This window comes from Oncorhynchus mykiss, chromosome 6, assembly GCF_057628025.1.
Source record: "Oncorhynchus mykiss isolate SJ-2025 chromosome 6, ASM5762802v1, whole genome shotgun sequence".
NCBI classification, from domain to species: Eukaryota; Metazoa; Chordata; class Actinopteri; order Salmoniformes; family Salmonidae; genus Oncorhynchus; species Oncorhynchus mykiss.
In genome coordinates this window covers 31,080,515-31,095,501 of record NC_143027.1, presented here as the reverse complement: position 1 = coordinate 31,095,501, position 14,987 = coordinate 31,080,515, and the positions used below count along the sequence as shown (strand labels likewise).

Below are 14,987 nucleotides of genomic sequence, written 5' to 3'. Positions count from 1 at the left end.
TCTCATTTGTGTACCTTGTTTGTGTAACTTCCAGTAACTGAGGTCTAGAATACTTAATTTATTGTTGAAGCGTAATCCCAGACCCAGGTCCTATCTCCCAGGGCCCAGCTGTCAGTCATCACAGCTTGGGTTAGCAGTGACATGGATTAGGTCAGAATTTACCCCCACTGGCTGTTTGAGACCTGTGTTAGAGTCTCATGTCTCTGCTGTGGTGTCGTGTTCCCATGTCCCCCTGTGTGAGTCAATCTCAGGTGAGTATGGGCTCAGTGTCCCTCACACCACCACCCTGGACGCCATAGTCCAATCAGCTTTGATCCCGCCCGCGGCCCCTGGAAGTAAGTGGGTTCTAATCCCCAGAAAGCCCTATAAGACACAGAGGAATGTCTGGCACACAGGAGACCATTCAACCAGGGATTACACAGAAAGCAGCTCCGTCTCATACAGCCATAAACCCGGTGTGTGTGCGTGTCCTTGCATGCGTGCAGGCATATGTGAGTGTATTTGAGTGACCAGAGCAATGAGGGTGTTGATTCCTCAACACAGTTTTGTGTATGTAAAGAATCAGTGACCACACATCTGATAATAGCTTCCATCCCCTCATTAACCCTTTATGGAACTAAACCTTAAGCGACAGAGATTGTGTCCATCCACACACTGAGCCTGATAGTTTATCCATACCTGCTGTGCCAGTTGAAACGTAGAGCAGCTGTAGGGAAAACGTTGTGAGAATGTTTCAGATGTTTTTTTAGGTGTCTATGGCCCAGAGGTGGAGAGCGGCCATATCACTGTCTCAGCACTCTGGCTTTTATTCTCTGTCATTCTCAACCCTTATAAGAGGTCAACTCTTGGACACTCAAGTATATAGTGGATTGATGGTTTCTCTGTGGATATTTATTTTATTTAGCCTTTATATAACTGGTTGATGGGTGTCCATATGGCAGTACTCCGCCTGTTCATGTGTACTAGGTGGGTTTGAAACTCATGTTACAGATCCACGGGAACCAGCGTATCATCATCTGCATCCCAATTTGCACACTATTCCCTATATATTGCACTACTTTTGACCAGGGCCCATGGGGTAGTGCACTGTAGGGACTAGGATGCCATTTAGGATGCATACCCAGTGTCTTCCTGCAGAGTGTTCTGCTGTGTAGGGATCCCAGCCCAGACTCCCCTTCTGTTTTCTACCCTTCAGCTACAGACAGCTCCCCTCTCCCTGCCCTGACCCACTCTACAAGTATGAGATGGCCTGCTGGGAACCTTGTGTGTGTGTGTGTGTGTGTGTGTGTGTGTGTGTGTGTGTGTGTGTGTGTGTGTGTGTGTGTGTGTGTGTGTGTGTGTGTGTGTGTGTGTGTGTGTGTGTGTGTCTCACCAGGCGTACAGTCGCACACGTGTGCATGACTGTAGAGATTGATGTAGCAATTTGGCCCAGAGCAGATGGTGAAAACAATGAGGCAGCAATCTGGAGCAGGACCATCAATCTGGAGGAGGACCATCAATCTGGACCAGAACCATGAGAGTGGAGGGAATTATGTTGATCCTGGCCAAGGGCCATGGAATTAAGAGTGTGTGTGTGTGTGTGTTTGCATGTGAGTGTGTGTGTATTCTCGAGTCTACAGTAAGTGCTGACTAGTACGGGTTCCTTATATTGTCTAGTGGAAAAGACATGTATCTTTATCCGTTTGTTTATATGTACCAAACGTTTCTTTTACATGCAGCTATTCCTTCCTGCTTTTTTATGTGTAATGGTTTTACAGTCGGCCCAAATAGACAGTGACGTTTTTATCTGCGGAGAGTATATAGGCCAACTAAATCAAGGCCTCTGAGACCCAGCTGTCTGAGCGCTGCAGTCTGTGTCTTTCTGAGTCAGGACCACAGCAAAGAGCTTCTTCTGTTAACATATAGCCTGGCTGTCTTCCGGCCTTACTGCCTGGCACGCGGACACAGCACTCTAATCATCCTGTGGTCCATGTCTGTCTTCCTTGGCCACATCCTCTGCTCGGGAATCAGGGAACCAGGGGACCTGGAGGACAGAGCTTTGTACACAGATCATCCATTAGTGCTATTGTACCTGTCAACGTGTCGCCATCTGTAGTTCAATCTAAAAACTCCCACCCTGCTGGGAGACTTAGACATCAGCGTTATGTCTGCAACTACTGATGCGTGGTACTGAATTTGCAATAATACAGTGAATACAAGGTATTCTGAGACCAGTGAGTGCTGTGTGCCTGGCACTCTGTCTGGGCAATCTCTCTCTGCTCTGTCTAAACTTTAAAGAAGGAATGTTTAAAAAGGACTGGTGTTTTGGTTTTTTCACGATACTAAATATTTTGTTTTTCCTGAGAGAACTGAGTTTCAGTGGAAATTCCACTGCAAGGCTAAAATCTCTGAACGGTGCAGTGATCCAAGCTTTTAACGACAATACAGAGATTTGGGGGCCGTGAGAGAAGTCCCATAGGAACATGTACATTTAAATAATAGCTGAGCGAATGAGGGAAATGGACAATGTTCTCTAAAAGGAGCTGAATCCTGAGGAAAATGTAAAGAAGAAAGATGGCGAGCTTCGCCCCCCTCACCGTGCCCGTCTCTGCTGCTTCTAGTTCATTTATAGCACACTGGATTAAGGCAGGTTTACGGTTTGCTGTTGGAACAGAATATCACCGAGGTGGGAGTTGGAATAGCTACGCCTGGCAACCGCTGCATGGCTTGTGGAGCTGTGCAGTCACTATCATATAGTCAGTCAATATATTAGAACAAAACCTTTGTGTTTGGTTGCCATGGGTACAGTTACGAGGTTGTCATAGGGGGCTCTTAATTATTTGAGTTGTTTCGGTGGTTGGTGATGGGAGGGAAGGGTGTTTTAAGCCTTTTTTAATACGCCTCGCTTGCCTTCATCTGCTCTCATGTACAGATCAGCTCCCCGTCCGTAGAACAAATACAGTGCTATGGACTGATGGAGCAACAACAGGCCCCAGAGCTACAACGAGTAATCAAAGCAAACTCTGGGTTTTACTGTGGCATATTAACGATGTGTGTTGGAGCTGATGTGTCATTCAAAGATTTAGGCCACAGGACATGGGGCCGGATGTTTAGCTGCAGGCCTGTGGCCTGAGCTGCTTCTCACTTGGCTGGTGTTGTGGGCAGAGTGGGCAGAGTTGGGGGCTGAGTTCCAAATGGCATCCTAGTCCCTATAAGGTGCATTACTTTTGACCAGGGCCCATAGTAGTAGTGCACTACATAGGGAATTGGGTGGCATTTGGGGCTCAGCCCATGTCACATATCCAGGGTAATGAGCCAGGCCAGAGTACATGGTTCACTGGCCAAGAATTCCCCCAGTATTTTGTTGTTGCGGGGTGTCTTGGTGCAGCAAACCACAGTGTGTGAAATAGCCTAGCTCACCACGGTTCTTACATGGGGTTTTAGATCAGTGTTCTTAGCTTGGAAGCAGATTTTTCATATTTCTCTCTTTCCTCTCTCACAGTTTTCTCTAGTATTCAAGCCAAGAGTGCAATGCAATACTTGCCTCTCACAGCACATGAGTACTGTGTATATTTACTGTTGTCAAATTCAGCTACTCTATTCCTCAACTGGTGGAATTTAAAAAAAAATTATGCATCGTGAACATAGACTTTATAACTCATTGCAAAGTGTTAATACATAGTAATGCACGGTGTGGTTATTAATGGGCCTGGGGAGAGGATGTAATGCACAGTGTGGTTATTAATGGGCCTGGGGAGAGGATGTGTATGTATGGAGGTCAGTAAGCAGGTCTGTTCCTGGGCCTGGGGAGAGGATGTGTATGTATGGAGGTCAGTAAGCAGGTCTATTCCTGGGCCTGGGGAGAGGATGTGTATGTATGGAGGTCAGTAAGCAGGTCTATTCCTGGGCCTGGGGAGAGGATGTGTATGTATGGAGGTCAGTAAGCAGGTCTATTCCTGGGCCTGGGGAGAGGATGTGTATGTATGGAGGTCAGTAAGCAGGTCTATTCCTGGGCCTGGGGAGAGGATGTGTATGTATGGAGGTCAGTAAGCAGGTCTATTCCTGGGCCCAGTTGTTTTTGGAGCCCTTGTTTGTCAGCCACTTGTGGCTGTGTGTTGGCTTAGAGGAGAGGGTTTTAATTGCTGTGGTGTGTTGGGATGGGACAGGAGGAGGTCACAGACGGTCCTCTCCCTGCCACTCTAAATACACAACAGAGGAGATGAGGCGAGTGTGGTTTTACCCAGGCACTGTCAGCAGCACAGCGCTCCTGGTTTGAGAGAAGCATCTGCATGCAGGTTGACTGGGGTCACGACACAGAGACATGAAAGGATGTATTTTTTATCGTTTTCCAGTGTTTTGTGTCTTAGTAAAAAAGTGATGGGTGGGAGTTGGTAACGTCAGCCTTTGCCTCATGTTTTTATTGGACATCTGTTACCTTCAAGCGGAGGAAATGTTTAAAAAGTGTCGGGCGGATTTGTGGTGCAGCCGATCACAACCGCATGCCGCCTCAAACCCAGCATGCTTCACTTCCCGAGATATGCCTGGCGCTAATTTTAGCCATTTTACACAGACCGCAACGTTGTTTGTTTTCGCAGCACCAATATAATGGTTTCCATTTTGCCATAAACTAACAATCTAAACCATTTTTTTTGGAGGGGGGTAGTGAATCTTTTTAAAACCATGTTTAGCCTTGCATTTTCACATCTGTTTGTTATTTCAGAATACTTTTATTTTCTGTGGCTTGCTCTATGAACCCACCCAGTTGTTGTTGTGAGCATCAGGTATCATGTTGGTGAGATGAAACTTGCTGAGAGGACTGAAACAGTGCTGAAGCAGATGTTAGGAAAGGAAAGGGATATTTTGGACTGTGAAATAAATAAAGTGGTCAGGCAGAAAGAGAGGGAGTACTGTAGTCAGTAGTCAAAGGTCAGAGGTCAGAGGGAGGTACTGTAGTCAGTACTCAGAGGTCAGAGGTCAGAGGGAGGTACTGTAGTCAGTACTCAGAGGTCAGAGGGAGGTACTGTAGTCAGTACTCAGAGGTCAGAGGGAGGTACTGTAGTCAGTACTGAGAGGTCAGAGGTCAGAGGGAGGTACTGTAGTCAGAGGTCAGATGTCAGAGGGAGGTACTGTAGTCAGAGGTCAGAGGGAGGTACTGTAGTCAGTACTCAGAGGTCAGAGGGAGGTACTGTAGTCAGTACTCAGAGGTCAGAGGGAGGTACTGTAGTCAGTACTCAGAGGTCAGAGGTCAGGGGGAGGTACTGTAGTCAGTAGTCAGAGGTCAGAGGGAGGTACTGTAGTCAGTAGTCAGAGGTCAGAGGGAGGTACTGTAGTCAGTGCTCAAAGGTCAGAGGGAGGTACTGTATTCAGTACTCAGAGGTCAGAGGGAAAGTGAGGAGAGAGGGAGATGTGAAGCAGAGCTCATTGTTCCTGTATTCATTATAGTCATTATTATTTATGAGAGTGCCTTGGAGCGATTCTCAGCAGTGGGACTGCACTTCAGGATGGTACCCTACCCACAGACCAGGCTGATGGGAAATAATAAGCAAGGGCTTAGAGAGGAAGGGGGAGGGGAGGGAAATTAGGCTGCCCTGTGTGGAGATGCGTCATCCTTGGGGGGGTGGGGGAGCTGAGGTAGAGGAAGGTAGGAGGAGCAGCTCCTGTCTGGGACAGGAAGGTGGGAGGAGGAGAGATAGAAAACCTCCTCTTGCTGTGTAAGATTAGAGGTCTGTCTGTGTGCACATCTGGCTACATGAGCTGATAGCTCTGATCTGAGAACAGAGGCCAGCGCTACACTACTATAGGAACCATTGAGGAAGAATGCTCTCATTCACCCTGCCTCCTACCGTGTGTGTGTGTGTGTGTGTGTGTGTGTGTGTGTGTGTGTGTGTGTGTGTGTGTGTGTGTGTGTGTGTGTGTGTGTGTGTGTGCGCACTCCATATTATGGGACCACAAGGGCCTGGCCTTCTCTGTTGAGGAGCTGGTGTGGGTTAGTGCCACCCTGCTGAGTCTGTCTGTACCTGCTCTGTGGAGGCCAGTTAACAGCTCATCTGGAATCAGAACACACAGGTATGTTCAAGAGGAAGACAATAGAATTCCGTCAGTAACTGCAGCCACACAGGTTACCACACTACGCTGAGAGGCCATGCATGCCAAGTGTTTGTTAAATAATCCAGGGAGTCTGAGTCTGTTCTCAGATCCATTAGTGATTCAGGTCTAGCCTAGTGGAGGTGGAGGGAGGGAGGGGGGGTCTGACTGCAGACCAGGGCTCTCCTGTCTGTCTGCCTCCCGGCCTGCTGGTGTGTTGACTGATGAAGTGAGATGTGTCTGTAGGAGGTGAAAGCTCCTCCCGCCCCTTCCCTGACCCCCCACCACTCCAACCCTCACCTCAGAGTCCTACAGGCGACGTCTGGTTTCAATTGCAGTTTGGCTGGCCCAACACCACTGCAACAGGTCTGCTCACAACAGCCATAGCAGTGTGTGTTTGTGTGTGTAGCCAAATATGTGAGTGTAAAGACTCCCTTACACCTGCCCACAGGAACCCAGTGGGTACTGCAGTGTGAGAAGAGAGTGTGGGTCGCCGCACCACTGCAGGCTGAGGTCAGGTGTCGATGGGGTGTGGCAGTTCCTCTGCAAAAGAAAGGAAATAAGGAAGGCCGTCCCTCCCTCTCAGCCAATCACCTAATAAAAGTAAAGCTGGAATCCTGGGAAAGCATAATACACTGGGGTACAGGCAGGTTTGTGTTGGCCCATTGAGGATGAGCCCAGGTCCCAATGCAGCCTGGGAGATGGAAGGAGGGAGACACAGAGAGAACTGGATGAGCATCACCCCAATTTGTTATCATATGTCATTTTAAGTCAAAATAGTAGACTATGGAAACTGCTGGATATAAAGCATATTTGTAGGATCAGAGGGTTGTCTAATAGTAGTGCTTCTACAGAAGTGTCCATATCTTTGTCCACATGCAGCAGTGGTCTTTAGTCTTCCTGAAGGCTTAAGCAGCATTGTGACAGAGACAAACTCCGTGGCCTGGCTGGTCAGCAGCACCTGGTCACTAATGGTGTCGTAGTGCTGAGCTCAGCTCTCTGAGCAGACAGAGATGGATCAGATCAGGAGGACTCCCCTCCTCTCCCCTCCCCTCCCCATGACCACCCCCCCCTCCCCTGCCCAGCCCTCCCCTCCCCTCTTCCCTCCCCTGCCCTGCCCTCCCCTCCCCTGCTCTCCTCTCCCCTCCCCTGCCCTGCCCTCCCCTGCCCTGCCATCCCCTGCACCCCCCTCCCCATGACCCTCCCCCTCCCCTGCCCTCCCCTGCCCATTCCTCTCCTCCCCTCCCCTGCTCCCCTCTTCCCTCCCCTCCCCTGCCCTGCCCTCCCCTCCCCTGCTCGCCTCTCCTCTCCCCGCCCCTGCCCTGCCCTGCCCTCCCCTCCCCTGCCCAGCCCTCCCCTCCCCTCCCCTCCCCTGCCCTGCACCCCCCTCCCCTGACCTCCCCTCCCATCCCCTGCACCCCCCTCCCCTGACCTCCCCTCCCATCCCCTGCACCCCCCTCCCCTGCCCTCCCCTCCCATCCCCTGCACCCCCCTCCCCTGCTCTCCTCTCCCCTGCCCTGCACCCCCCTCCCCTGCTCTCCTCTCCCCTGCCCTGCACCCCCCTCCCCTGCTCTCCTCTCCCCTGCCCTGCACCCCCCTCCCCTGCTCTCCTCTCCCCTGCCCTGCACCCCCCTCCCCTGCTCTCCTCTCCCCTGCCCTGCACCCCCCTCCCCTGCTCTCCTCTCCCCTGCCCTGCACCCCCCTCCCCTGCTCTCCTCTCCCCTGCCCTGCACCCCCCTCCCCTGACCTCCCCTCCCCTGCCCTGCACCCCCCTCCCCTGACCTCCCCTCCCATCCCCTGCACCCCCCTCCCCTGACCTCCCCTCCCATCCCCTGCACCCCCCTCCCCTGCACCCCCCTCCCCTGCCCTTTGTTGACTGGATGGTCTGTGTGTCCACAGCTGCCCCCACATCCTCAGATCCCATACCTCCACATGGGAACCTCTAGCTCTAAGATAAACCAGTCTTATGAAACTCAAGCAAAAGGAAGGGGGGGCAGCCAGAGCCTCAGTCAGTGACATGTCACAGGGTTCTTTCTCAGGTCTGACTGGTGAAATCACAGAGCTTCACTTCACACCTCGTTTTTGATTCAACTCCAGCAAGGACACCACCGAGACGAGATGTGTGTGAGCTTGCATAAAATCAACCGTCAATCATTACAGACCATATGAAACAAAGAGACGCTTTAGCCATTGAAGTACCTCCACAAGACAGGCCTTCCTGGCAGAAAGCAGCACAAGGACTGTGTATGTCTGCACAGTGCTACTTATCTTACATCCATATGAAAGAGAGAATAAATAAACCAGGGCAAATAATGAGCTGAGGAGAGGGAGCACGGATGGGCTCTGTAGATAGAGAGGAAGGGGGAAGCGTGCTCTCTGGGCTGACTGGGCACTCTGCAGGATGGTCTGGTTTGTTTTCACTGGTAGTATTACTGGAGGACTGACCTTGGACCATTAATAATATTGCAGGCAGAGGAGAGGAGAACAAAAAGAGCCTGTGGAAAATGACTACACACACACACACACACACTCAAACACACACGAGCACACACCAGCCTGCTGGTTGGTTAAACATTGTTCTCCTCTCTGAGTGTGATGGCTCCCAGCCCCTCTCCCTCTGACCTTGTGCTGGCAGGGGCCTCCTTCGGACTGCCACAGAGGGCCCTCAGAGCCATGCTTAAAGGGTGGTGAAGGGGGTTATTTGGGTAAACCCAGTCACAGAGGGGGAACGTGTTATGCTTTTTGGAAGCTTGTCAGCAAGAATGCCAATGTCCCCTGCTCCTAGCGCCAGTACACATACTGTATGTACTTTATACTTCTTCATATGAGATAGACATTGACACATATAAAGGAGGTATGAGTGAGACTTGCCATTTATCTGCCCTATCAAGTAGGAAAAGCATCCAACCCTACTACTGCCACTCTGTCTGTCTGTGTCTGTCTGTCTGTCTGTCTGTCTGTCTGTCTGTCTGTCTGTCTGTCTGTCTGTGTCGTACATTATTTCTGTGGCTATGTGAAAGTTGTGACACACACACATACACACACACACACATAGGTTTTAGGTAACCCTGACACTGCAGTGGTGTGACCTTCGCTCCTCTCCCTCTTTATCCTGAGAGGGTTGCACCAGGCAGGCCAGGCCAGTGGGGAGGAAATTACTTGTCAGTGTGTTTGTAAACAGTGGAAAACTCCCCTTGTGCTGTGCTGTGCTGTGCAGTGTGTCCTATCCTGTCAGCCCCAGAGCCTGGAACCAGACACAGAGCTGATGTCAGGATGACCTCTACCCTCTCCTCTCTCCACAGGGGTCTCCTCTAATGAAGAGTTCTGATTCAATCACTGATTACGGCCCAGAGCAGCGCAGGGTCAAGGGCCAAACGCACTCGCAAGTCTCTTTGACCCCCTCTAGTGGGCCAATTAGCTGAGAGACAGAGAGAGAGACACAGAGATAAAGAGAGAGACACAGAGAGAGAGACACAGAGATAAAGAGAGAGACACAGAGAGAGAGACACAGAGAGAGAGAGTGGACACACTGAACCATGTCTGTCAGGGGCCAGTCATTAGCCCTGACATTATTACTATCTGCCCAAATGAATGGATCCCAATCAGCACATCTAAGTCAACACACACCCATCCCCGCACACGCACAGACATGCACACACACCCTGGTTAACAGACACTGTCTATGGGGATATAGAGGAATATAGTTTTCTTGTTATCCTGTGATTTCTAAAACTTGAGACATGGAGAGACAGAGTGAATAGAAGAGAGAGAAAGAGAATGGAAGTTAGGCGGTTGGGGTGGGGGACGGTTGTCTGTGTGCAAAGCCAGCAGAATGTTTTATCAATGTGTTTGAGTGTGGGTGGAGGGAACTTGGCACTTGAATGGTCTATAGTCTAGAGGAGAAAAGAGGTGCTGTCTGTCAGAGAAGAGAGGGACGCTGGGTTAGAGGTGCCTTCAGTGCGTTCTGGTGCAGGGGTATATTTTCAATTCCCGAGCCCATTTGAAATCGGACACAGCTATTATTATGAGCCGGTCTCCATAGGAAACTTCTATTGAGTCCCCCCCACCACACACACACTCACACACACACTCGCACACACACAAGCTCACGCTCACACTCATAGACAGACATGGAGCAGAACAGAGTGTGTTTAGTCCCCGATCGAAGTTCGCCACACATTTGACATTCTTACTGAAATGGAAGAAGACATGGCTCATAGCAGTTTTTCTTTACACATTCCTTTGAACATACCAATAGTTTACAGTCTCAGCTCTAACATTGTTTCATTTCCACATGCACTATTAGTAACCCGCTGAGAAAGCCTTTACAACCCAAAACATAGAAAATCAAAACCACAGAGGTTGAGGGAAAGTGCCTGGAGCAGGATCCATTTACACAAAGCCTTTTCACACTGTTCTTTTCTCTTTCTCCTTCTCTCTCTTTATGCACATTGACTCTTTCTGTTAGGGCTCTCCTTTGTCCTCTCTCTCCCACTCACTCTCACCAAACTCTAAACAGAACATGAACTCTCTGTTCCGTGTCTGTCTGTGCTGTCTCCGACAAGCATCTGTAGCGCATAGGATATGTTACAGTATGTGTGGCTGACTGTGAGTGTTTGACAGAGAGAGATTGAGTGAGCTCTTGGAGGAGTATAATTGTCTCCTCTCCCTGCCCCTGAAAGGGTTGCAGGTGCTATTCCCAGGCTATGTTGGGCAGTGGCTTGCAGTGTGTTTGGCTCCAGCCAGCGGACTCTGAGAGGAGAGGAGATGTTGGCTGTCCTCTAACGAGGTGCTAAGCCCAGGCTCTTGTTTTTGTCAGGAGCACCTGGGTCATACAGACGGAACCACACAGTCTAGGACTTCACAAAAGTCTGCCCATTCAAAACATCCCCAACCCGCAGGACCACAAACTCCCACACTTCATCAAATAAAGGAAAGACAGAACATCGAGCTCATTCTCCTAATACTGAAATGGCTCATTCTCCTAATACAAGGCAGCTATTGTTTGTCTAACTCACTCTCTCCCAGGCATTGTGTTTTTATACTCAATAAAATCATGCCAGAATGAAAGCAGTTTATTGTGTGTGAATTTGATACAATTGCAGAATATGATGTTTATGGGTGGGACTTTGGAGAGCAGAAGGCATGCTGTGGGCCTTTCGTGTCTGATCTGGCACCATCCCTTTCCATCCCTCTCCCTCGTGGCCCTCACCGGCTGGGTCTCTGCCCACCATGACTGTGGTGTTGGTGAGGTCACCTGGTGGAGAGGGGCCCTGTTTCCTTACTGTCACAGGACACCAGAGAGTTATTGTACGTGGCTTTCAGAGCAAATGCCAGATCATTTGAAATGACAAGAGAATGTTGGCTCCACTGAGCATTCCGAAATTGAGTGAAAATAAAAAAATTTGAGGAGGGGGGGGGTACTTGTTTTATTTTTCTGTTGATGAGGTATGAGTGAGTTGTGTAATGAAGTTCTGTTGTCTGGAAGCCTCGCTGCTCATCAGTGCCATTTGCATGACTGACTATGTGCCTCATAACAGAATGACGTCTGTATGACCTCACTGTGTGGTCCATCGATCGGACTCCACTTCATCCTCCTCTTCCTCTGCAGAGTCAGGAAACCAGCTGGTGGCTCAGGAGGCGGTGAGGAAGCCGTCTACTCTCCGCCGGCCACCTGCCCAGGCCCGCACAGGAACAGGGGAGCAGCTCTCCACCAGTAAGAACCAGGACCCTAACACTCTCTTACACAGTACTATAACACCTGGAACCATATTTCTCTCTTGAATATCGTCAGACTCAGAACACCTGGGATTTCATTTCTCTCCTTTACACTGTTTCTGTTTTAATACTCAGGCCCCATGTTTCTCAAATTCCCTGAAGTACATTTTAGAGGCGTTTTTTGCAGATATCCATACTTGTCCACATATAATATCTGTCTCTTTCTCCGTTCTCCAGATTGCCTCAACTGTAGTCGAATCACAGCCCTGACAGACAGACTCAGCTCACTGGAGGCAAAGGTACAGGGGTGACTCCTCTACTGAAGAATGTGCTGCAGTGAGAGACTACACCGTCTCTCATCATAAACAACAGTGTTGGAGTCCATTTGAAAGGCATTGGAGTTACTCTCTAAATGTCTCTCTTTCTCTCTCTTCACCATTTTATCCCACTAGGTCCAGGTGCTGTCCTCTCCCGCTTCCACTTCTCACCGCCACCTACAGGGTAAAGGAGGATTGGCACGGGAATCTTCCTCACAGATGGTGGATCCACAAACCAAAGGAGCCCCTGGCGAGCAGGGACCCATAGGTATGTACAAGTCTCCTATGCCCATGTATGGGCAGGTTTGAGGAGCAACCATGATTGCCTATTATTTTGAGTGGAGTGGTTATGTTTGATAATTGAGTAGGAAATCACTCTGCACATGCCATAATTCTTTCTCCATTGCCTCTCTACCTGCTCTCCTCCCCTCATATCCTATTTCCTCTGTCGCTGAGAGAGAGATGGAGACACACACACACACACAATCATTTCTTCTTTGACTAGTCAGAGTCCAGTTGTCTGCACTGCTCACTTTCAGGGTTCTGTGGGAAGGAGGGAGGGATGGTGTGTGGAAAGTGAACAGTTTAGGGCATGAAAGCCCTCTCCTTCCCTGGAGCTCAGCCTAGCCTTGGCTGCAGCTGAAAAGAGAAGGTGCTCTGCTGCTGTACTCTCAAAAGTCCTTTCAATAGTGTATCAACTTCCATCCAATTACATTCAAATCTGTTTTAGCTAAAGGCTTCCAGGTTAAGATCATCACTGGCCTTCTAAGGCCTGTTGAAGAATGTAAATGCCCCATTATGGGCACCCTAACACACAGTCAATGTCTTACTGGTTTAGAGAGAGAAGGACATTATCTGTTTGGTATAGGTGTTTAGTTCCCCTACAATATTAGAGCTATAATTTGTCTGAAATGTTCGCCCTGCGTGGGCTTGGGTTTTGGGGTTTGGGTTTTAGTCTCCCATGACAAGCTGAGGGGTTCGTTCCTCACTGGCACCTCTGTGGCACTAATTAACATCTCAGTGCTTAGTCTGTCAGCGAGTCTGTCTAATCCAGAGCACAGCGCAGCTGCTCTGCCACCTCCATCTAGTGACCCTTCACCTCAGGAAGCACTCAACCTCTAGTCCATTTCTCCACACAAGGCAATGGACGACCCCTTTCTCTTCCTCTTTCCCCGGTCTGCTGTCTGACGTCTGTCTGTTTCCTCCCTAACACACAGGTCCACAGGGTGAAAGAGGCAGAGACGGTACCCCTGGACGAGATGGTAAGTTTGAGATGTTGTCAGCTCAGTCATTACTTTTTTTGTAACACAAAATATTGTGGCTGTATCAGTATGGCTCCATGGTTACTGTCCCCTGTCTTTGCTCAGGGAAGCCAGGGTCTCAGGGACTGCCGGGACCCAGGGGCGAGGCTGGGGTGAGGGGCCCCTCGGGGACCCCAGGATCTAAGGGGACCCCAGGACCAGTGGGTAAGATACTTACTGTAACTAGATGATGGCAGACTGTATGATTTAATTAAACAACCACTGATTTCACTGTAAGATTTCATAAGCCTCCAAATTTGGTACAGTCATTCCTTTTGGCTGAAGTATGATAATAACAGACCGTAATCAGTATGAATGATAGCAGTTTCATGAATACCACATGAAGATAATTCCATGTTTACAGTTGATCAAGCAGGGTGCACCGATGTCAAACAAGACGATGACACTGTTTGTCAATAAATGCGCATGTTGTGAAGCTCATTGTGGGCACAGAGGGATTGTATGCATACCCACCCACTTAACCCATTGTCTCTGACAAAACTATGACAATACTCTCACTAGGCCAGCGCAAACAAGAACCCTGAGTGTTGCTCACTTTAAGGCCTGAAACAATTGTGGAAAAAGTCCCTCAGAACTATCTCAACGAACTGCAACAAACTGCATCTTGACGTCCTGCATCAGAGTGTTTGTGTTTCTGTGAAACCACTCGGCCATTCCACAAACCTATGCTGTAGTCCATGAAAAACACAGCTGTTCCTCAGTGGACAGCACGGTGATAACTTCGACTTTTCAAACATAAGACTTACTAAATACGGAGTTTGATTCAGCATGGTTTCCAGCAGGCTGCCAAAATATTTGTCCTCAGACTACACAAAACTCCCCTATGGCTCGGGAACACTCGCTGTTGTTCCTGCCTGCTGACCAACCAGAGTCGTTCGTTCAACAACATAAAGAAAGCAAAAATCGTATATTTGAGGCTAAATGGTTACGGACAAATAATAAATAACAGTCGCGAAAAAAGAAATCCCCTGGGCATCCCCAGGCAGTTACAAGTTTAATGATAATAAAATAAATCATGTTTGTCATAACGTGTTGTAGCTGGCGGCGGTGGTTCCGATTCCTCTCCGTGTGGAACATTTAGACCGTGTGAGTCCTTTCCTCTCCGAGGGATATATGAACCCTGCTCTGTGCCTACTGCTGCCGGATAGGCATGAGAGGTGGAGCAAATGTTCCACTACAAAACCCCTTTCCGAGAAGCACCATGTGAATCCAATCTGAAATGAACATGAGCTGTGTATACAAGTCCTGTCTCCTTATGCCTTCCATATGTCTGCGGTGTTGTTGTTTTCCCTATCTCCATTATATGATGTGTATTCTCAGAGTGCACTAGAGTTTCTATCCAAAACGATGTTCTCTCTCCACATGCAGAATTCTTCCTGGCCGTTGCACAGAAGACAAATGTTACCATTGACGAGAATGTGTTTGATGTAACCTGAGTGTTATGAGAGCGTGTTCGGTGGCGATAGGTCCAGGGGGGGTAAGGTGTAGGTGTAAGGGAACGTAATGAACTCAGGAGGGGTGACAACACAGTAAAGACAGATTCAATGAGACTCAAGGGGAGATTGAA

The 14,987-nt window shown here is 49.2% G+C and overlaps 1 protein-coding gene across 4 annotated transcripts in view; it reads left to right on the top strand.

The window, feature by feature from the left end:
- LOC110525725 (uncharacterized) overlaps nucleotides 1-14,987 on the top strand; it is a 77,557-nt gene that overhangs the window by 50,507 nt on the left and 12,063 nt on the right. For all 4 annotated transcript variants that reach the window (XM_090237648.1, XM_036979866.2, XM_036979867.2 and 1 more), the window contains exons 4-8: nucleotides 11,675-11,779; nucleotides 12,019-12,080; nucleotides 12,234-12,366; nucleotides 13,316-13,360; nucleotides 13,466-13,564. In XM_090237648.1, coding sequence (XP_090093774.1) covers nucleotides 11,675-11,779; nucleotides 12,019-12,080; nucleotides 12,234-12,366; nucleotides 13,316-13,360; nucleotides 13,466-13,564 — 444 coding nt within the window. The remainder of the gene's footprint in view (nucleotides 1-11,674; nucleotides 11,780-12,018; nucleotides 12,081-12,233; nucleotides 12,367-13,315; nucleotides 13,361-13,465; nucleotides 13,565-14,987) is intronic.